The sequence below is a fragment of the Eumetopias jubatus genome, unplaced genomic scaffold, assembly GCF_037043125.1.
Source record: "Eumetopias jubatus isolate StellerSeaLion01/CBP00866 unplaced genomic scaffold, mEumJub1_p1.0 scaffold_1, whole genome shotgun sequence".
Classification (NCBI taxonomy): Eukaryota; Metazoa; Chordata; class Mammalia; order Carnivora; family Otariidae; genus Eumetopias; species Eumetopias jubatus.
Genome location: NW_028274807.1, coordinates 139,013,010 through 139,037,056, shown reverse-complemented (window position 1 = coordinate 139,037,056; position 24,047 = coordinate 139,013,010). Strand labels below are relative to the sequence as shown.

The 24,047-nt window shown below is 33.3% G+C and overlaps 1 protein-coding gene across 2 annotated transcripts in view; it reads left to right on the top strand.

The window, feature by feature from the left end:
• TOP2B (DNA topoisomerase II beta) overlaps positions 1–24,047 on the top strand; it is a 59,076-nt gene that overhangs the window by 27,402 nt on the left and 7,627 nt on the right. For both annotated transcript variants that reach the window (XM_028099063.2, XM_028099062.2), the window contains exons 9-31: positions 1,446–1,547; positions 1,634–1,771; positions 3,434–3,572; positions 3,888–4,045; positions 4,307–4,432; positions 5,350–5,460; positions 5,542–5,647; positions 6,928–7,037; positions 7,371–7,463; positions 7,555–7,669; positions 9,071–9,192; positions 9,390–9,538; positions 10,073–10,304; positions 11,831–11,965; positions 12,521–12,721; positions 13,688–13,883; positions 14,030–14,121; positions 17,167–17,322; positions 17,465–17,548; positions 18,475–18,669; positions 21,279–21,423; positions 21,624–21,785; positions 23,260–23,461. In XM_028099063.2, the coding sequence (XP_027954864.1) occupies positions 1,446–1,547; positions 1,634–1,771; positions 3,434–3,572; positions 3,888–4,045; positions 4,307–4,432; positions 5,350–5,460; positions 5,542–5,647; positions 6,928–7,037; positions 7,371–7,463; positions 7,555–7,669; positions 9,071–9,192; positions 9,390–9,538; positions 10,073–10,304; positions 11,831–11,965; positions 12,521–12,721; positions 13,688–13,883; positions 14,030–14,121; positions 17,167–17,322; positions 17,465–17,548; positions 18,475–18,669; positions 21,279–21,423; positions 21,624–21,785; positions 23,260–23,461 (3,269 nt within the window). The remainder of the gene's footprint in view (positions 1–1,445; positions 1,548–1,633; positions 1,772–3,433; positions 3,573–3,887; positions 4,046–4,306; positions 4,433–5,349; positions 5,461–5,541; positions 5,648–6,927; positions 7,038–7,370; positions 7,464–7,554; positions 7,670–9,070; positions 9,193–9,389; positions 9,539–10,072; positions 10,305–11,830; positions 11,966–12,520; positions 12,722–13,687; positions 13,884–14,029; positions 14,122–17,166; positions 17,323–17,464; positions 17,549–18,474; positions 18,670–21,278; positions 21,424–21,623; positions 21,786–23,259; positions 23,462–24,047) is intronic.

Genomic DNA, 24,047 nt, shown 5'->3' with positions numbered 1-24,047 from the left:
AGTGTTTATAGTTGAATACATTTATATTTTATGAATTTAGAATGTTAACACATTCCTTAGTCTGTTCTGAGTTTAGAGTGTATAAAAGAAGGAGTAATAGAGGAGTCTGTTTCGGGGTCAGATTGTGGAACGTGTTATATGCCATTCAAAAGAGTTTGAACACTCTCCTGTAGGCTTTTGGATTTCAAAAGTGAGTGAAATTTTTCTCGTCTAAAAACATTTGTCCATTGATCATAATAAAGTCTTAGGTAATACAAGCATGTATTCTAGAATAATCTAAAGCAGTGATTTGATAATTTGTCACTCTTCAAGTTTTAACTTATTTTTTTAATACTCTTTTTTTTATAACCTAGCATCACTTTCTCAAGTCAACAAATTTTGCATCAGTTATGATTGCATTTTGTAATATGTAATAGAAAGCTAATGTACAATGGCATAAAGATGTAAAGGTTTTATTTTTTCTTCTTATAATTGGGGCCTGGGAGAAGGCAGTCTTAGTTTGGCACTGTGACTCTATCATCAGGGACCAGGCTCTTCCTCTCTTTCTTTTCTGCCATCCTTAGCATGTGGCTTTCATTCTCATGCCTTTAAGATACCTGCTGTCTTCTCTATGCCTCAATTCCAAGTTTTAGGGAGAGAGAAAGGAGCTGGGCAAATGAGTATACCAACTAAATCACTCCCTTTTTATCAGGAATACAGTAGTTTTCCTGGAAATCCCATCCAGTGTATCTCACTAACATCTCTGGCTAGAACTGAGTCAGGTAGCTACCTCTAGCTGCAAGGGAGTCTAGACTGGTTAATATTTTAACCCAACTGGGCATGTTGCCAAGTAAAAAGAAATTTAGGTTTTTTTAATAAAGGGGGGAATGGACATTGGATGGCCAACTGGCAATGGCTGCCACATTTCCTAAGTTTAAATCTTGTGTCTGCTAGTATTCGTTCTCATTTCCATGTTTTTTTATTTGATTGTTTTTACTTTGTGTATAGTTCTATACGGTTGGCTAATTGGACCTAGAGCCAAAAAGACCTTATTTTTAATTTTTTAAAATTATTTTTATTTTTTTAAAAGATTTTTAAAATTTATTTGACAGAGAGAGACACAGCAAGAGAGGGAACACAAGCAGGGGGAATGGGAGAGGGAGAAGCAGGCTTCTCACCGAGCAGGGAGCCTGATGTGGGGCTCGATCCCAGGACCCTGGGATCATGACCTGAGCCAAAGACAGATGCTTAATGACTGAGCCACCCAGGTGCCCCAAGACCTTATTTTTTAAATCCAGCTCTGCAATTCTGAGATTCATATTATGCCTCTGCATAATTGGGCTAATAATATTGACTTCACAAAGTTGTGAAGATTAAATGCTCATTTAAGAAAAAAAAGAATATGTAAGTATTTTGCTACCCTAGCTATAGAAAATCTTATATTCTATTTTTTTGTTCCTCTTTAGGGTGGACGTCATGTGGATTATGTAGTAGATCAAGTTGTTGGTAAACTGATTGAAGTAGTTAAGAAAAAGAACAAAGCTGGTGTATCAGTAAAACCATTTCAAGTAAGTGGTGCTTTATATATACTGTTGAATTATTAAATGATATAAGTTCTGATGTTGACTTTTTTTTTGGGGTATGTTTTCAACAGGTAAAAAACCATATATGGGTTTTTATTAATTGCCTTATTGAAAATCCAACTTTTGATTCTCAGACTAAGGAAAACATGACTCTGCAACCCAAAAGTTTTGGGTCCAAATGCCAACTGTCAGAAAAATTTTTTAAAGCAGTGAGTAAAATTTTTATTATTTCTCAGTGTTTTTATTGAGAGTTGATTTAAGTAGTTTTGACTTATTTATTCTCTTTGTGATTAGTTTCTCATATTAACTGTGAGCATAGGCACCTATACTATAATAATTAGTTGATTTATTTTAATTAATTCTGAAAACTACTAAGGATAGACTTTGTTTTGTAAAACAGTGGATTGTTTTGCCAAGAAAGTAGGGATTCATGTAACTGATTGTGTTTTTAGCTTTTTATTGGCCATTATTCAGCTAGATTTTCCTCTCACAAATGTACACGTCCTTATAGGACTCCTGATTTCATCTTTTGTACTCCTTTCAACTTCATCTATTGATTTTTACCTTTGTATAGTTCTTTTTTGGAATTTTGATAATCTATGCATAATATAAAATTTATCATATTCTACATATTTTAAAATTTCATTTTACTTTGCACGTATTTGGACTGTTTAAACCTTTCTGAAATGAGGTGAGAGTACAAATAAATAATCTTAGGTTTATAACTGAGCCTTGAAGTTAATAATTTCTCATAATCTGTTGTATATAAGCAAGGTTTACTTCACTTCCCTTGTTCAGCAGTACCATCAGTAAACTATATTAAATAAGCATATGTAAAGTGCCTTTAAATATATTTGCACTGGGAATGTAAAGATGAATAAGTCACAGCCCCTCTTTGGAAGTTTATAGTTTGGTGGAGGAGTGTTTTGTAATTGCCATAGAAATAACTTACTTATCATATTCTGGTATTGTAAATTCAAAGGTATGCCCTCACAAACAAAAGTTGTTTTTTAGGTTCTCAGCTTAAAGCCTATAGAGATAGTACTTTTGCATCTAATGAGGAGTTCTGAATACAAAAGACCCTACATTAATGCTTTTGCAAATTTCTGCCGTCATAGCATTCATGATGAAGTGATTTGATTTTAGATTTTATACTTTTTCATTTTGAGTGGATTAAGTTTAGATTTGGCAACATAGTCCACCTCTTTTTATATCTCACGTTGCAGAAAACTATTTCTTACACCTAAAATCAAACTACCCAGTTTAATGAAAAATAAATAGCTCCAACTTGGAGATTCTTCACTCTTCTTTTTGGGTTAACATCTCGTCACACATTGGCTCACTGCATGGGGGGACACAATATATAATGTTGAAATTCTCATGACCAAACTTTAAAGAATAAGGATGATTCATAAGTTCTTGATTATCCTAATGTTTCCTATATATTACTAGTTTTTGTCATAGCAAATTCAAGATTTGTGTTTTTGAGGAATATAAGAAATGTCAGTGTCTAGAATTTCCCAGCTAGTAAATTCATGGGTGGATCAGCTTTTACCATGTTAATTTTAACAAAATTAACTTACAACAAAAGCTATGTATATTTTTCATGGGGTTTATTATAATAGAGTGTTTTTCATATTTCGGTAAGTTGCCCTTTATTCAAATCTGTTTGTATTTCTGTACAGTAGGTTATTGTGTATAGCTGCCTGAGTTAGCTTTACTGTAGTTAGAGTAAAATTTACTAGCATGTATCATTATCATGACCGTTAGTGTTTCTCCATATAACTGCACAGATTCCAAGTATTACATTAATTTTAGCTAAGTGTATGAACTTCTGGCTTGTTTGTATATCATCATTCTTTGATTTTTAGGCTTCTAACTGTGGCATTGTAGAAAGTATTCTGAATTGGGTGAAATTTAAGGCTCAGACTCAGCTGAACAAGAAGTGTTCATCAGTAAAGTATAGTAAAATCAAAGGTATTCCCAAACTGGATGATGCTAATGATGCTGGTAAGATTCAGATTTTTTTCAAGATTTTAAGTGTTTATTTATATGGTTATAGAAAATACTCATTTTCCAGACTATACAATTTTTATGTGTGGAGTATAATTTTACTTCATTAAAATTGCACATGCACTACATATTACCAATTTTTGGGGGATAGGAATTCAGTAAAATATACTTAACATTTAAACTATGCTGAGCATAATGTTACTCTTACAACCTTTTACTGTCATCATTGTGATTATTAATTTTTCTCGCTTCATTTTTCTCATTGGTAAAATTGAGGAATTTGGAGTATATGTCATTTTTAATATCTCTCAGGTGGCAAACATTCCCTGGAGTGTACACTGATATTGACAGAGGGAGACTCTGCCAAATCGTTGGCTGTGTCTGGATTAGGTGTGATTGGGCGAGACAGATATGGAGTCTTTCCACTTAGGGGAAAAATTCTTAACGTACGGGAAGCTTCTCATAAACAGGTATCTTTCATATCTCCACATATATGTGACATTTTAATACTTTATTAAAATTGCTGAGTTTTTACAAGTAAATTCTGACTCACTTTTTATATATTTCAACACTTAAAAAAAAAAAGATTTTATTTTTAAGTACTTTCTACACCCAGTGTTGGGCTTGAATTTACAACCCTGAGACCAACAGTCACATACTCTACTGACTAAGCCAGCCAAGCACTCCTCAACACTTTTAACATACTTTGAATTATTTTTCTTTTTGCACAGATCATGGAAAATGCAGAAATAAACAATATTATCAAAATAGTTGGTCTACAGTACAAGAAAAGTTATGATGATGCAGAATCTCTGAAAACTTTACGCTATGGGAAGATTATGATTATGACTGATCAGGTTGGTTTAAAGGTTGCCACATATTTAAAACTTATCTTTTTCAGAGTGCCCTTTTGATATTTGTTTCATGAGACTTTCTCCAAGAAAGTAAAAGGGAAAATGATTGTACATCAAAGTGGGGAGAAGAAAACATTCAATGGCATTGTTTGTGTGAGGCACATTTTATGCAGCCATCTTTTTGGTTATTTTAAAAATGTTTTTAAATGAAATAAATATGAGAAGAGTAGAACACATGGTAGTGTTGTGGGGTTGAAGCCTACCTATAAGTTGAAAGGAAATGATGAAATTTATAAGCAACAAAGATTAATCAATAGGATGATGGATAATGTTTGTATATGATGGCATAATTTGAGGTGTGCAAAAACTAGGACTTGAATAGTAAAATGACAGTAATTAGGAAAGAACTGGAAAACCAAAAAGGAAGAATTTCATATGCATCCAACTGCATGTCTCATGTACTCTAATTAAAAGCATTTGTAGAGAAAATCTTCCACTGAAAAAGCTGCTATGTAGTTTTAAGCAGAAATTTAGCAGTTTTTATATCAAGATAAGACTTGTGAATACCTGTACTCCATGGATTACTCCTTCCCTTGTTCAGTGAAGTGGCATTATAACCATGTTTTATGTATTTTCATCCTTAAATCATTGTTTTAGTGAAATCTATATAAAACATAAAATGATAGACTAAATCTTCCTATAATTACAAAATATACTATCACTAGCTATATTCATTACTTGAATTTTAAGAAAAAATTCTTTACTGTGTACATCTAAAGGATAATCTTCACTGGTTTTTAAAGTGCAGTTCCAAAATTTGGAATTTTGCCTGTGCTACATTCATACATTTTAAAATTTGGTTATATAAATAATTATGTTTCATAAAATTATTATAGCACTCTTTACTAACATTTATTTAGGATCAAGATGGTTCTCACATTAAAGGCCTGCTTATTAATTTCATCCATCACAATTGGCCATCACTTTTGAAGCATGGCTTTCTTGAAGAGTTCATTACTCCTATTGTGAAGGTACTATTTACATTAATATACTTTTATACTGTTGCTTAAAGAATAGCAGAAAACTAATTTTTTTTTTTTTATTAATTTAAGGCTAGCAAAAATAAGCAGGAACTTTCCTTCTATAGTATTCCTGAATTTGATGAGTGGAAAAAACATATAGAAAACCAGAAAGCCTGGAAAATAAAATACTACAAAGGTTTGTATTTTAAAATACTTAAATTTTGTGAAATTACCACTGACATAAATTTGTTTTTGAGATCATTATAAAATATTTTGAAAGTTTGTTTTAGACTACAAAAGTAGCTATGGCTGATTTTTAAAGAATTTACGGAAAATTTTATAGAAGTAGAGAGTGGTATGATGGGCTTCCCATGCACTCTAATAATCACCATTTCACTGCCAATCCTGTTTATCAAAACTCTTCTCATCTCCTCCCCATTCATTTGAAATAACTTCTAGATTTTATATTATTTCCATAATAGTATGTATCTCTAAAAGAATGTTTAAAGAATGTTCATAATTTATCATACCTTTCTTTAATAACCTTAAATAGTCATTGTTAAAATTCTTCTGATTATAATAAAAATGTTTGTTTTGTTTTGTTTTGTTTTGAGTTCGGATCCAGTCAGGGTCCACACATTGCATTCAGTTTGATAAATCTATTAAATCGTAATATATTGTTTCTCTTTTCATATTTTTTTCCTTGTAATTTATTTGTTCAAAATGTTGGATTGTTTGTCCTGTATAATTTAACACATTCTGGATTTTGCTGATTATCCCTGTAATTTCATTAAGTATATAGTATGTTCCTCTGCCTCTTATTTTCTGTTAACTGGTAGTTAAATTGGAGGCTTGATACAGATTTGGATTAGATTTATGTGGCAAAAACATTTAACAGATGGTATTGTATATTTACATCAGGAGGCATGTAATGTCTGGTTTTTCTTTGTCTATTAAAATTGATCCATTGGTACAGGTGTTGCCAGCTTGATCTGTCAGCTTTTAATGGTTTTAAACAACCATTAATGTTCATAATTTTTGGAAATTTTTTCAGCTTTTTTGAAGAGGAATTGACAAAATTATACATATCTAAAGTGTACAACATGTTTTGATACATGCATGTGTTGTAAACTGATTACCACAATCAAGTTAATTAACATATCACCTCACATAGTTAATTTTTTGTGTGTATGGAAGGAACATTTAAGATCTCTCAGCAATTTTCAAGTATACAATATAGTAGTATTAACTGTAGGCACCATGCTATACATTAAATCCCCAGAACTTACTCACCTTGTAACTGAAAGTTTGTACTCTTTGATTGACATTTCCCCATTTCCCCCTCTCCCCAGTCCCTGGCAACCACCATTTTACTCTTTTAATGAGTTAGAAATTTTAGATTCTACATGTAAGTGAGCTCACGTAGTATTTGTCATTCTCTGGATTTTTTTCAATTTTATTTTTTATATTGTGCAGGGTTGGGTACCAGTACAGCTAAAGAAGCAAAGGAATATTTTGCTGATATGGAAAGGCACCGCATCTTGTTTAGATATGCTGGTCCTGAAGACGATGCTGCCATTACCTTGGTAATCAAGTTAATTAAAAAATTCTTTTCGTGATATCCATCCCCCTTCCTGCCATACCTTTCTTCCCAGTCTTGGTTTTCTGTAAGTCTCTCTTGAACTCTAATGTCCAAACTAGTTAATCTTAGTGTTTCTTCACCCCAGTCTCGCACACAGATTATGCTCTGCTTTCAAAGTTCTTTAATTGAAAGACTTCTGTTCAAGTATATTTTTGACAAAAGCCTATTGGAAAAAAAAAACTCAATTTCTGAGAAATTAATAATTAGTTATTTGCCTTTTGTATAATGAAAGTCATTTAATTTTTAATGTGTGAAATTGTTACCTGGAATCTTTCAGGCATTCAGTAAAAAGAAGATTGATGACAGAAAAGAATGGTTAACCAATTTTATGGAAGACCGAAGACAGCGTAGGTTACATGGCTTACCAGAGGTTAGTCATAAAGAGTGGTGGTCTGGGGGATGAAAGAGACTAAAATTCATGCAGGAATAATGACAGTGTTGCTATATAACTTTTCTCTTAGCAATTTTTGTATGGTACAGCAACAAAGCATTTGACTTACAATGATTTCATCAACAAGGAATTGATTCTCTTCTCAAACTCAGACAATGAAAGATCTATACCATCTCTTGTTGATGGTAAGTAGCTTTTGTTTCTCACTTTTGTATGTAGTTATTGAGAGTATATTTTAATTTCATGTACTCTAAGCTATTCTTATAGTAAAATTTAAAATTCCGAATTTGTTTTTGAGATCTTTTGGTAGGACTGAAATCTTTCATATTCCTTAATTTGAATCTCTTAAACTCTTTTTAAGCTTTTCAGGAAAATTAACCTTAAAGCCAGTTTTTAAAGGTTTTGCCCCAGGTTGATTGCAGACTTTTTAAAATAAAATATAAAATGGGATTTTTATAAATTCTAAAATAGTTATCCAAGACTAAATTTTAAAAACATCTTTATGCCTTAGTATCCAAAACCTAACTTATCGAACTTGCCAAAAAAATATTTGGAAACTGGTACCTGGTAGAGCAGTTTTTTTTCTTCTTTCTGGAAATACTTAATTTTCATTTTATAACTTTTAGCAAGTTGATCTTTGTGTTGCTTGGGTTTTCAGCTAATAGCAGATGGTTCTACCCATCCATCTAAATCAGCTTTAAGTTATATCCCTTCTATGAAGTCTTCTCTAACAATTGCAGTCTAAATTGGTTTCAGATGCCTAAACTTCTCTTCCAGTACTGTGTGCCTCTTATTTTACTTGTGTCAATTTTGCCTCCTTAATTAGATTATAAAATTCTCAAGGAAAGTGGCCATATTTTGTCATCTTGTTTCTACCATGCTCTGAGCCCACGATGATGATGATAGCTAGCATATACTGAAAAGTTTATTACTGTGCTCATTGGCCTAGAGCAAGAAGAATGATAAGGAAGCAGAATGCTTTGCTTGCATTATCTCATGTAATCCTTATGATCACCCTGTTAGGAAGGTAATTATTTCTATTACACTGATGAGGACGCTGAGACTATTGGTTTAGTAATTTGCAAAAAGTCAAATGGTAAATGGCCAAGTTGAGAAGAGTATCCAGATCAGTGAGATTCTAAAGCCTGCATTCTTAACTGCCACAACACATCTCTTCTTTATAAGGGTTTTCTGATTTGGGATACTCTAGTAATATACTTTTTAGACTTATTGATGGTTTGCTGCTACTTTAGTTACAACTGACATTTTGTGTGTATGAATGTTCGGCAACTCGGCAACTCCTGTGAAAGGGATTTGGTGCCATTGAGCAGTTCTTTAAGACCAGAAGGGGTGGTCTTTTACGCGGCACCTCACTTTTGGAATAGACTGAGATGGTATAAAAACATGTTACTATGTACTTACTGTGTTACAGAATCTCAAGTAACAATTTTAGTTATTTTTCAAAAGCAAACTATACCTTTGTTTTTTTCTCCTGAATATATAGAACACTGTAGTCATTAAAAGAAACATTGCAACTATATCTGGAGTAGTATTTTTTAAAAGAGGGTTGTTCTTTTTAAAAATAGGTTTTAAACCAGGACAACGAAAAGTTTTATTTACCTGTTTCAAGAGGAATGATAAACGTGAAGTAAAAGTTGCCCAGTTGGCTGGATCTGTTGCTGAGATGTCTGCTTATCATCATGGAGAAGTAAGCATTAAGATTGAAATCAATTGAAAACTATATTTACTGGCATGAAGAATGATAATTAAGCATAATAAAGTATTTTTTCTTTTATAAGGTCTTTGGAAATGTAAGAGAATCAAGAATTTGGATTTTAATAAAAATTAGGGAATATGTATAGAAAATTTAGAATATTAATATTATATTCTGTTTCTATGCTGTAGCAAGCATTGATGATGACTATTGTGAATTTGGCTCAGAACTTTGTGGGAAGCAACAACATTAACTTGCTTCAGCCTATTGGTCAGTTTGGAACTCGGCTTCATGGTGGCAAAGATGCTGCAAGCCCTCGTTATATTTTCACAATGTTAAGGTAACAGTTTGCTGATACAGTGATATAAAGTTCTACTTGAAGTATATTGGAACTAACTAAATGTTTAATAGAATTGTAAGTATGGAGAGATGATTGGGTGTTCTGTTGAGCGTGAATGCTCCAAAGTACTTGATTGCAAATAGAGTGAAGTTTGTTGATCTCAGTGTTTGTGAATTATTGGTGAAACAGGTCCTAATTAATGTAAGGATTTTTTCTGATCCAACTACTTTTTAGGCTGAAGAAGGGTTTGGGGGTTTAGTCAGAGTAAGAGGAAGTCCATAAAACATGATTTACCAATACTAAGAAATTAGGTGGACTAGTAAGTAATAAGCATGTAAGTAAAATAGGGCTATTTTATTCTGGCTTTCTGCCTGAGAGAAATGTATTTGGTTATAAGTTTAGGTAAATTGTATTGTTAAGTACATGGAATCAAAATTTTAAAAAGCATTTTTCTTGATTTTTGAAATGTAAAGTCTTTATAAAGTTTAATTTTCTAAAACAGGACATTTTTCCATATTTTTTCCCGTTCATTAGCTCTTTATCAAGACTGCTTTTTCCTGCTGTGGATGACAACCTGCTCAAATTCCTTTATGATGATAATCAACGCGTTGAGCCTGAGTGGTATATTCCTATAATTCCCATGGTTTTAATAAATGGTGCTGAGGGCATTGGTACTGGATGGGCTTGTAAACTACCCAACTATGATGCTAGGGAAATTGTGAACAATGTCAGACGAATGCTAGATGGCTTGGATCCTCATCCTATGGTAATTATTTAGAACTTACTGCTTATATTGTTTATTTAACAAATGATAATGTACTACTAACTACAGAGTCCAGTCATTTTAGAAAAGTAATGGAAGCATTTGCATTTTGGAACATATTGTGGACAATAAAGACCTTAGTAGTATGTAACTTGATATGTGCTTATAGTAAAAGATACAAGCTTTGGGAAAAGCCTGGAGATAAGGATTATGGGGAAAAACTTTTTTGAAAATAAAAAATACTTCATATTTCAGGTTTTCAAATATCTAAATTATAAAGAGAATAATGTTTTTACGACAAAATTATATGCAGCTTTGTTTTTGTTCTCAAACTAAGTCGTATTGGAGTTGTAAGGAATCTTAAAAACAATTGTATATATTTTAATGTATCCCCATTTTTTTTTATTTTTGCCCTTATATCATCCACTGTGCTTGTTTTTGCCCCAAACTACCTCCAAGAAAAACTTCTCAAAAAAGTGTCCTCCCTTTTCTATGTGATTTAGGATCATCTGGAAATTTCCTTTTATCATGATACACTTAAAGTGTATTTGTATTACAAAAATGGTAGTGCTCATTATAGAAAATATAAGCAAAGAGGAAAAAAACTTGATAAAACCAGCATATAGAAACAAACTTCATATTTTTATGTATTTCTCTCCAAGTTTTATTTCATTCTTGTATTTTAAAATAAAACACTAGTATGAAAATTGATTGAAGTTAATTTCATTTTTTATGAAAATCTGTTTTTCTCCTTAAATACTTTAAAGTACTTAAGGTTTTTCTAATAGAAGCATAAAATGCTTTATGATTATAGTGTTTTAATCCTTTCAGATATATTTTAGAATATTAAGACAATCTGGTCAATACATGCTTTTCATGTGCTCAGTGTATATATATATATGGGTAGATACATATACATATATATGTAAGAATATTCAAAATATTCAAGCAGGGTATGGAAGGCAAATCATTGGAGAAAAGTTAGAAAGTTAGATTGGGTCCAGACTGTGGAAGACTTTCAATATAACATGCAAGGAGTTTGATTTTAAAGGATTATTAGTCTAGGGGAGAAGGAGGTATAGAGGCAATAGGCTGAAAAAAATATTCTAAGACTAAGAAAGATGAAGTTAAGGTTTTTTGTTTTTGTTTTTAAAGATTATTTATTTGAGACAGAGCGCAAGAGCAGGGGGCAGGAGCAGAAAGAGAAGCAGACTCCCCACTGAGCAGGGAGTCCAAGGCAGGGTGGTATCCCAGGACTCTGAGATCATGACCTGACCCAAAGGCAGACACTTAACAGACTGAGCCACCCGGGCGCCCAAAGCTAAGGTTTTGAGATTGGGAGATGCTGAGATTATATTAACAAAAGCTATGAATTCAAGAATGAGTGATTATTTGGAGACAGACTATTAAGGATGAGGAACTTAGTTTCAGTCATGTTAATCTGTTAGTAGCAGTAGATGGGGCATTCAAATATTGTACTGGCAGTTAGAGAAGTCAGGGCCTTAAGTTATTTTTATTTTTCTCTGCAGCTTCCGAATTACAAAAACTTTAAAGGAACCATCCAAGAGCTTGGTCAAAACCAGTATGCAGTCAGTGGTGAAATATTTGTGGTGGATAGAAACACAGTAGAGATTACAGAGCTTCCAGTTAGAACTTGGACACAGGTTAGTAGAAGTATTTTCGCTGCCTGTCAGGAGGGCAGTGGAATGCTTTCTGGTAAGAATATGATTCCATCATTGTTTGTTCTAAGTCTGTATAGTGTTTAAAAATTCCTGTATACATTTTTGACCCATCCAGTTGAATTTGTGCTTTGAGTATTCAAATAGTAATTTAAAAGTTTAATTTCTCTAAATGTAGAATGACTTAAGCTAGCTTGGAACCCTTATAAATATGGTTAACAAATTCATGTCAGTGTCAGCTATTACAGATCTAAAAGTATGCATGTCATCTCTTGTCAGATGTAGTTGATGTCATCCTCTTCATACTCAGCCTTTTCCTTGCCCTTTGGTGTAGAAGCAACTCAGAACCGTTACGTTGTATATCTTCTTTCACCATTGAGACCCCTGTATATTGTCCTCTGTACTGACTGGGCAGATGATAGGGAGGTTTTTCTTTTTTTCCCACCAGAGTAGGGAATATTTAAAAAATTGCATGACTTGTAGTATGAGAATGTGAGTGTGTGTCAGGAAAAGAATTACTTTTTTAAAAATCTTTTATAGGTATACAAAGAACAGGTTTTAGAACCTATGCTAAATGGAACAGATAAAACACCGGCATTAATTTCTGATTATAAAGAATATCATACTGATACAACTGTGAAATTTGTGGTGAAAATGACTGAAGAGAAGCTAGCACAAGCAGAAGCTGCTGGATTGCACAAAGTTTTTAAACTTCAAACTACTCTTACTTGTAATTCCATGGTAATTGATTAGATTTACTATTAATTTAATGTTTCTTCCATGCCATAAGTAGAACTTTTATAATTGGTTTCATGATGGTTGTGGCTGTAGTAAGTCTGAATGGTTTTCCCCCTGTATATTTGATGAAGAATCTAAAGGTGCATTCCTTTAGATTATTATCCACTACTCTTAATCCCAACTCTGCATTTGTGCATCTGGGCTTGAGCACATGGGATACACACCCTGACCAAAAGTTATGGGAGTGATTGGTGCAGGATTTTCATGTTCCTTATGCTTGTCTCTATTAGCATTTTAATTGTGGAGTAGTCATCTCCCCATAATTCTAATCTATTTATTAAACTTGTATATTTATGTTTGTATATAATTGGAGAGAAAGGTAGAAAGTGAACATGTATGATTACCCTCATTCCATTCCAAATTAGCTTTTAGACGTAAAGAAAAACTCCAGTAGCACAGTGGCTGAGACAAACTGCCATCATCTGCTAAGAAAGAAAGAAAAAAGGAGAAAAAGGATAGAGAAGAAGTAAAATTTTCCTCCAAATTGAGAAAGTTTGAATTATAGCATAATTATAAACAAACAAAAAGAGACAAATACACATCTATTGAGTATGTGGGGGAGAGAGAACTTTAACATTCGTAAACTTAGAATGCTTTTAGTTTGAAAAAAAATTTCTTAGATGGTTTTATAGCCGTTTTGAATTAGAACCTTTTTTTAAAGGATCTATTTTTATTTTCAAAATTATCTTAAATATTTTCATAGTTTTGAGAATTTATCAGTTTCTTGGAGTCACCAAAAGAATATTTACCGAAATGTACTTAATAGTTTTGGTTCTGTTTAACAGCTTTTAGGGGTGGTGTATGTTCATTTAAGTGTGTTATAGTTATTTTACATACTGTAGATGTCCCACAAGTTAAAAATACCAATACAGATTTATGTCATCTTCAAAAACTTTGTGTTTTTCTTAGGTACTCTTTGATCATATGGGATGTCTCAAGAAGTATGAAACCGTGCAAGACATTTTGAAAGAATTCTTTGATTTACGATTAAGTTATTATGGTTTACGTAGGGAGTGGCTTGTAGGAATGTTGGGAGCAGAGTCTACAAAGCTTAACAATCAAGCCCGTTTCATTTTAGAGAAGATACAAGGAAAAATTACTATAGGTAAGATGCAACCTTTAAAAATTTAAACATTAGTTAAAATGGAAAAAAAAATCTTTATTAATAGAAGACATTTTTATCAGTAGAATATAAACAAATACAAATTGAATCTCTTTTCTTGATCCTAACTTTATTTTTCCCTCACATAGAGAATAGGTCAAAGAAAGATTTGATTCAAATGTTAGTCCAGAGAGGTTATGAATCTGACCCAGTGAAAGCCTGGAAAGAAGCACAAGAAAAGGTAATCATTTGCAGAACAAGACATTCAGAGAAGCTTTTAAAAGCAAATTCCAAAACAAACAACCCAATCCCTAAATTTTAAATTCAGTACTGCTATAAAGGTGCCGAGTTGTCTGTTTGGAGACTGAAGTCTTCTGTTTATCCACAGAACAGATACAGTACAGGAATTTGCAGTGCACACCCACCACAAAGCACTTTGCCAGTGTGACTCAACCAGGGCCTGGAGAAATGACTCCAGGTGTGAGAAGGTAGCTCAGTCTCCTTGGCCTTTTTTCTGAGCCTGCCATTAAAGGGTGTTAGTTGTTTGTGGTGGTGGTTTTTGTGAGGTGCATGTGTACTATCTGGGAACTACACTGGTAGCACATAAATCATTTCACACTGGTCTGACTATGGTCATAGTATGGTATCCAATCACTATTCACTTGGTCTGGTTTCGGTTTATGCTGGGAAGACTAAAGACAAAATATTCAGTATTACAGTGTTTATCGAGCACCAAGTATGTGCTCTGCCCTGTGCTTAGATCTTAGACCAGAGATTTAAACCCTGGAACTTCAGATTAAAAGTCTGATGTTTTATTAATTATTCATTTCAGATATCTAGTATTCAGTGAATGGAATATTGAAACTTTGAAATTCTCAAGAATTAGTTTCTTGCGGTTGTGAATAATTAAAAGAAAAACTTAAAAAGGCAATACAACATTGTGATTGAGAACACAAATGTACAAAAGGAAGAAAATTATGGAAATGACTAATTTTTTACTTAACTGGAATGTTGTGTATATATGATACTGATGTTATTATCCTTAAAAAAGTTATTATATGACATAACTTAAAACTTCCTTACATTTCTGAATTCTCAACCCACAATGTTTTCCATATTTTTTATCAACTACATTGACATCTGCTTTTGTTTATATTATTTAAACTTTTTAAAATTTTGAACAGTCAGTATAATGCCAGATATTAGAGCGAGTAAAATTAGAATAAATTATATACTTAGCAATTACATGTTAAGATAATAGGCTTATTTATCGTTTAGGGAAAATGGGGTAGGACAAGATGGGGAATATTCAAAATTAAGATGATCCAAGCACTTTGCTTTCCTTTCAATGTATTTTACTGCATTTTTGAATCCCAAATTATGGTTTATACACTGCTTGCCCTTCTGTATGGACTGTTGGTTTAAACTATATCTTAAAAAATATTAACTAGTAAGCTAGTAAATTTAATGCTTAGTTTTAGAAGGTAAAGGTGTGTAGGGTTTGAGAATGCCCTTCCAGTGGAAGTAGATTTCATGGGTAAAACTTAGTGGTTGGTTTCAATAACTTCATTGTCACCATCAAAATTTTCTCAGCATCTTGGCCATGTGTTCACTTTGGGGATTAAGGTAACAAAAGGAGCTGCTCTTTTAAGAGTGTCCTATTGTATAGAGTTGGAGAAGAGAGAATTATAAAGCAGATGATTATGAGATTAGTTTTTTTTTTAACATAATAGAATTCTGTCGTTGGAACTTGAAAAGTTTATTTTTCTGATTTCTGAAAATATCCTTAGTTATCTTCATGTTAACAATGATAATACACATATATTCATCGAGCGTTCGTTAATAATACTTTGGGTGTCATCAAAGCCTAGAGCAAATAGACTTTTAAAGTGTGGATCTAAACAGGATTTTATGACACCCTAGTAATATTTTAATAGTAGTGTAACAACTTAAATATTCCAAAGAAACACAGTTTCATGAAGAATTTTTAAAAATGGTAGAATTTATTAATTTGTCGTAAGTACTGTTTGTCTAGGTACTTATTAATCATTGATGAACTCAGCAACAGCATTTCTTATTTGGCTATTGTTGCTTAATTGAATTCATAGTTTCGTTTATGTAATGAAGCATGTTGCTTTGCAATTTATATTTTTATCCCCTCTAAAGTATGCTAAACTTTACTTAGTATATATACATTATTTTCCTGAAAATTTTAAACTAAATTGAAAACAATTTTTTTCTTTTTTGGTTGCCAAAAGTGAACTTTTTGTTTCATGGAGTATCATGGTTAACTCAGTCGTTTTTAATTATCTGAGTGCCTTAAATAATTTAAATGCAGTTTTATTTAATGGCTCTTGTTATTTTAAAAATCTTAGAGGTGATGTCACCTATAATAACTTCTATTAAGTTCACTGGATTTTGAAATTTAATACTAGCAAAAGAGGATTTTTTATTGCAATCTTTTTTTTTTTTTTAAGATTTTTTATTTATTTGACAGAGAAACACAGCGAGAGAGGGAACACAAGCAGGGGCAGAGGGAGAGGGAGAAGCAGGCTTCCCGCAGAGCAGAGAGCCCGATGCAGGGCTCGATCCCAGGACACTGGGATCATGACCTGAGCTGAAGGCAGATGCTCAATGACTGAGCCACCCAGGCGCCCCCATTGCAATCTTTTCTATGAGAAAAGACCTTATGAATAAAATTTTAGAATACCCCTCATAATTCTTACTCTAACTTACCAGCTACTAAATTCTTAATTGAACTTTCTCTTCATACATGAGTATTCTTGCTTTAGAGAATTTTTATTAAGAAATCAAAGGAGTGACTGTACCTTAGCATATTTATATTACAACTGTAAAACATTCTCCGTAGGTGATAACTTATTTTGGGTTTCAAATTGTTCATTTACTCACCAGTATACAAATCTGACAAGATGCAGTGATAAAACATTAGTTCTACTCTATTAATTTCAAGATATGTGGTATCTTCTCATTTCATGACTTAGTTCCTGGGCAAAGCAGTTAATTTTTCATCACATTCCTATATAAATGGGGAGTGAATATACCCATTCCTTTTGAAGACTTACTATTGTGTATTTTTAGAAAACTTTTTATAGGAAATACATTTTTTATAGGTAATCTGCAGATAATCTAAAAGAACCCCATCCACCCTTAAGATAGAGTATTAAGAGTATAGCATTTGTGGAATTTTTAGCTCAATATTCAGTAAAATTCAGCATTGATTTAATACTATACAGGACTTTAATATAAAGTTTATTATTTTTTACAGGCAGCAGAAGAGGAAGAAACACAAAACCAGCATGATGATAGTTCCTCTGATTCAGGAACTCCTTCAGGCCCCGATTTTAATTATATTTTAAATATGTCTCTGTGGTCTCTTACTAAAGAAAAAGTTGAAGAACTGATTAAACAGAGAGATGCAAAAGTATGAACTTTTGTGGGTTAAATAATTTGAAACTATTTCAGTATTATCCATTTCTTTTTCTTTTTCCAAAAAGAAGTATTTTGATTTACCCTTTATATATTAAGTTACTGATTGTTTAAATTATACTACTTTCTTATTATAGGGGCGAGAAGTCAATGATCTTAAAAGAAAATCACCTTCAGATCTTTGGAAAGAAGACTTAGCAGCATTTGTTGAAGAACTGGATGTAGGTTAAGTCTACATTAAAAAATATTTGGAAAAGTAATGTTTATTTCAGTTTCTTTTAACTCTGAAAAGGCTAATGTGTTTATAAGCCACATTAGGATTAAACTTCTAGCTATATGAAGTTATAAAGAAATAATTTCTACCTGGAATAGATGAATACAAAAAGTTATATGGAGGGCGCCTGGGTGGCTCAGGTGGTTAAGCATCTGCCTTCGGCTCAGGTCATGATCCCAGGGTCCTGGGATTGAGTCGGGCTCCCTTCTCCTTGGGAGCCTGTTTCTCCCTCTGCCTCTCTGTCTCTCTTTCTCATGAATAAATAAATAAAATCTTTAAAAAAAAAAAAGTTATATGGAATGGGAATTTAGAATAAACTGAGTTCTGATACTTTCTATCAAATTTTCTTAACTGACTTCAAAATAGCTTATTGATTCAGTCTCTTTTCCCCCAAAGAGGTAAGAACAAAATATATATGATTGAATATTGGTACTTTGATTTTTACAAAGTAGAATAGATAGTGTCTTTAGGTTTATAACAGAGAAATTTTAACTTTTTTTTATAATTTAGTTTTCTCCAGGTAGAATTCTGTTTTTTTTTTTAAAGGTAGAGAAAGAGAAAATAAAAACTTTTTCTAAAATTGCCCAATATATCATAGGATCTTAGAGTTAGAAGGGACCATATAGGTCGTTTAGTTACTACCCCCTTATTTTACAAATGAGAAGCTAGTTAGGCTTGGAACTACAACTCAGGTCTTTTGACTTAGAATTATTGTGTTTTTTTAATGTTTATTTTAGATTATATCAGTCGGAAGGAAAGGTTTATTCCTTAATGATACTCGTTTTAATTTCTTATGCAGTAGTGATTGTCTTTTCTTACGAGTTGTTTATGCACCCACCCTCTTCCCTTGCCTCCTTTTTAATTATACTTCAGAAAGTGGAAGCGCAAGAACGAGAGGATATTCTGGCTGGAATGGCTGGAAAAGCAATAAAAGGTAAAGTTGGCAAACCTAAGGTGAAGAAACTTCAATTGGAAGAGACAATGCCCTCACCTTATGGGAGAAGAATAGTTCCTGAAATTACTGCTATGAAGGCAGATGCCAGCAAAAAGTTGCTGAAGAAGAAAAAGGTATGACGTATCTCTTGTTTTAGCTCATTGGTGGATTCCAATGTATATATGTATTTTAATTTTACTGTGTGCTTAAGTCATGCTTTGTTTCTAATATATTTCACTGTGATAGGCAATCATTTGTTCTGTGAGATCAGTTGGTCCACAGAAAGAAAACGTTAAGTTAGGGATCCACATACATGTAAGGAATTACTTAGTTGATTCTGTTTTTTTAATTCCTTCCTTCCTCCCTCCCTCCCTCCCTCCCTCTCTTTCAAGATTTTATTTATTTGACACAGACACAGCGAGAGAGGGAACACAAAGCAGGGGGAGTGGGAGAGGGAGAAGCAGGCTTCCTGCAGAGCAGGGAGCCGGATGCAGGGCTCCATCTCAGGACCCTGGGATCATGACCTGAGCTGAAGGCAGAAACTTAACGACTGAGCCACCCAGGTGCCCCTTGATTCTGATGAGAGAAATACTCTATTCAGCAGCATTCTACCTTAAAATCATGGAATCACAACCAAAAAAGTGTATCAGCTTAAAAATGAAACTTTTAATTCTACATTATGAGCAATTCATAGAAGTCTCATAAGCAGAAAAGGGTCTGTGTGGTTTTCAAAGTAAGCTATTTTTTACTATTTATTTGTTATTACTGTTAGTTAAAAAAAATTACCAGGCACCTCTTATGTCATTGGCATTGACTGGTGCTATTGAGGATTTAAAAGTATGGGATTTACCTAACCCTCCAGCAGGTTGGGCAAGAGTTAGCCAGAAGAAGGAAACACTGAGAGGGCTGTTCAAAGTTGAGGGAAGAGGAGCCATGCTGGTTTGAAAGAGAGAGGCAGATTTTTTGGGGCAGGTTGATTTTAGAATCCAGGGGATATGTAGACATGTCCAGTAGTCTAATTAGAGCTTGGGAAATGAACCTCAGAGTTGGAGTGAGAGGGTTGGAGAGTTCTCTGCCGAACGAATGTTTGAAAGTATAGGAACATTGTGATACCAAAGAGATCACTCTCTTCAAACTGTTCTGATAAACTGACATCTATACTCTTTCCCTCTTACGTAGCTTCCTACCACACACAGGTTCCTCTTTAGGAAATAACTTCTCTCCTTTTCACTTGGTGTTCTTAGCACTCTTCTCTTTACCTTAAATAGTCTCAAGTAACCTCATCTATGCCCAGAGCTTTTTTCACTCACACTGATGACTCTTTAATCTATGTCCCTAAGCTGTAATGTTTTCAGGAGGGCCAGGGTAATAAAGCCACCTGAATGCCCACTGCCCAAACTCCACATATCTGAAGCTGAGCCCATTATCCTGATTTCAAAAAACCTCTTTCACCCCTGTGCCTTATTAGCCATCACTAACAAGTCCAAAACCTGGGACTTGCTCATTTAATCAGTAACTAAATCCTATTGACTGCCTCTGAAGCAGTTCCAAAATCCACCCTCTTATCTTCATCCCCATTGATACTGTCTTAGAATTCCATAACTTTTCTGACAGAAGTGTTCCTCTTAATTAGTCTTCCTGTCTCTAGTGATCTTATCATGACTTCTACTTTTTGCCACTTCATTCATCTCTGTCTAGTCTCTTATTACCCAAGTGATATTTCCAAAAATAAGTGATTATTGCACAAATGCTTAAAAGTTTTCGGTGACTCCCCACTGACTACACACAGACTCTGGTATTCAGTGATTTAGCAACTGCGTGCCTCCCTAGTTTCTGTGTGGCTACTCTTTCCTCCAATCCTAGCAGACTATTTGTAATTCCCTAAATACAATGTGGCGATCGTGCCTCTGTGTCTTTTGCAAACTGGGGTGCTCTTCCTTCCTTCCCTCTCCTCACTTAGCAAACATACATGATTCTTTCAAAACTCAATTAGAAAGGCTCCTTCTCCATGGAATCTTCCCTGACCCTGCACTTGGCAGAGTTGCTCACGTCTCCCCAAGGGCTACTTTTACACCTCCCTCCATATTTGTTATTTGTATTGTAGTGACTTGTCCTTGTGTCTTTCTCTGTCTTTTAATAATCTTGGGGTAGGGAGACTGACTAATGCCTAGCAGTGCATGACATGTGTTGCTTATCTTCCTTCAATAATCTGATGTGTTTCTAGTATGTAGAGGTCTGAACTATAGGAACTTATTTTGCAGGTACCTTATGGTATATTTTGCTATTGGTTTGAAAGTCCCTTTGCTAATCAAAAGCTGCCTTCTTACTTTTTACAGTTGATTTTTTAAAAATTTTTATTGTTATGTTAATCACCATACATTACACCATCAGTTTTTGATGTAGTGTTCCATGATTCATTGTTTGCATATAACACCCAGTGCTCCATTCAGTACGTGCCCTCTTTAATACCCATCACCAGGCTAACACATCCCCCCACCCCACTCCCCTCTAGAACCCTCAGTTTGTTTCTCAGAGTCCATCGTCTCTCATGGTTCATCTCCCCTTCCGATTCCCCCCCCTTCATTCTTCCCCTCTTGCTATCATCATCATTATCATCTTTTTTTTTTTAACATATATTATTTGTTTCAGAGGTAGAAGTGATCTATGGCTGGAAATGTATCTCTAAAGTGTATGGTGTTAATTTTTATTTTTACTTCTGGTTATTTATTTGTTTAATGTGTAGGGTGATCTTGATACCACAACAGTAAAAGTAGAATTCGATGAAGAATTCAGTGGAACACCAGTAGAGGGTACTGGAGAAGAGGCATTGGTCCCGTCAGCTCCTGTAAATAAAGGTCCCAAACCCAAAAGGGAGAGAAAGGAGCCTGGTGAGGAATTGTTACAAAGTTTTTTTGTGAGAAAATGCATATATGTACAGGGCATTACTATTTTTTTTTTACTGTGTTTTTTCTTCTAATAGTTGATGTAATTTCTCAATTTTCATGAACACTTGTTATTTTATAATTAACCTTTCATTATTAACAGTTTTATTTTTACTAATGATATTTTGTTGTTGTTTTGTTTTTAGGTACCAGGGTGAGAAAAACACCTACATCATCTGGTAAATCCAGTGCAAAGAAAGTGAAGAAACGGAATCCTTGGTCAGATGATGAATCCAAGTCAGAAAGTGACTTGGAAGAAACAGAACCTGTGGTTATTCCAAGAGATTCTTTGCTTAGGAGAGCAGCTGGTATTTTGATACATTGTATATTTATTTTATTGTATATTATAGTTTGACCAAGTTAATATTACTCATATAAGTTAGTATTATTAGTATTATCAATGCTATTAAAGTACTAAATTGTTAGTATTTCCGAAGTTACAATTCACGAAGACAAAAAAAAAATGATTTACAGAATGATGTTTTTAGCAAAGTTGGACATCAATTACTCTAAAGTAAACCAAGTTTTCTTACTGATTTTTATTAAAAAGTTTCAGTTATATTCCCTCCATAGTTTGAAGATGTTTGGTAAAAATGTACCTTGGTAGAACACCGACAGTGATAGATCAATAGAAGTGCTTTGTAGTTTTGTTTCTGTTTCATTTTTTTTCCCCCCATGAAAAATTTCCTCCTGCTTTAGGAGTCTGATTCCATGCACATTGCATAATTTATGTAACTGTAGTGCTAGGGTTAGGATGAAGATACCATTTTGTTATTCTATATTGTTAAATATGCAGTTTTATCCTTTGTGAATATTCATTAATTTGAAGTCTTCAAGTACTTAAAAATTGACTGTCCTATTTTATAGATTCTTCTCAAATTTTAGTAAGTCCTAATTAAAATGAATGATACCATATTATGGCTATTTTACCTCTGGGAGATACTTTTTAAATTATATGTCAGGCCTTAAATTCTTCGGTTCTCTAATCACTGGTGATTGACTTTCTTTTCCTAATGTGCATAGGTAGTACAATGTAGGTGAATTAACATGTGTAATTTAAGTTATATGAAAATTTATTAAATTAGATGCTTCAAAATTATATTTAGGCTTTCTCATACATCTAAAATGAAGTATAAAATTACATAGCACCCAAATGTTTTAAAAATTTTATTCCCATAATATATGCTAGAAATTATAAAAGTTATTTGCATTGTACCAATGTGCCTTTCCCCATAGCTGGTACTTTTTATGCTTTATATTAAATTGTTTTAGTAATATACTCAGGTCTTATCTCTATTTTTTTCTCATTCATCTGAAGAATACTGTCTGTCATTTCATAGTAAAACTGAATAGAAGATAGAAGTTTTAATGCAGGAGGTTAAGAGAACGTTTAGCACTAAGACTAGTAAATTGGCCTTCTCATTGTAGAAATGGGAAATCTTAGTAGTCACTTTTACAATGGCTTATATTCCCCACTATTTCTGAGTTCATATTTAAGTATGACAAATAGCACCCTAATCATTAATCTCATTAGTTTATGCTCTCCTTTCCATATGCAGCATTACCCAATTCGCCTCCTGGGAAGAACAAGATGAACACTTAACATTATCAAAATAATTGAGGCCGAAGTTGTTGGCTTTTTTTTTTTTTTCTGAATGCTTGTCTTTTTTTTCCCCTCTTGTGTTAGAGATAGCTGGAATATTTTTCAAATGCATTATTCATAATATATCATGTGGATAAAGTTGGATTTGAGTTTAACCTTCACTTTTATTTTTCTCCTAGCTGAAAGGCCTAAGTACACATTTGATTTCTCAGAAGAAGAGGATGATGATGCTGATGATGATGACGACAATAATGATTTAGAGGAGCTGAAAGTTAAAGCATCTCCCATAACAAATGATGGGGAAGATGAATTTATTCCTTCAGATGGCCTAGATAAAGATGAATATACATTTTCACCAGGCAAATCAAAAGCTACTCCAGAGTAAGTAATGAAGCAACTACTATTCAGTTACATGGTACAGTTATTTAGAAATCTATCAAAGATCCCCTAGTAAACTATATCTAAGAATTTATCATCATTCGAGGTAAGGTCCTCCTCACAAAGGAAAAAATCTAGGTAATATTGCAGCTGTTGACTGAACTGTTGCTGTATCTTAAAGCATGGGACTGGCAGGTTTTTTCTCATAAAGGGCTCTATAGAAAATATTTCAGGCTTTGCAGGCCGTATGGTCTCTGTTCCAACTGCTCAGTGTTGCCATTTTAGCAAGAAAGCAGCCATGAACAGTATGTAAATGAACAAGCATAGCTGTGTTCCAGGAAAACTTTATTTATAAAAATAGGCAGCAGGCCTATGGGACATAGTCAGACAACATGGTTCAGAGAAGTTACTAAAACTTTAGAACTGGGAGGTTTGATTTTCTTCCCTAACTTTGGCCTTGATTGATTTTTCATATTTATTTATTTATTTTTGCCTCTAGAGAGTATCAAACACTAAGGTGTAGGATGTGAAGTTTGTGAGCTATTTCAGGTTTTTTAAATTTATTTTTTAAAAATTTTTTATTTTCAGT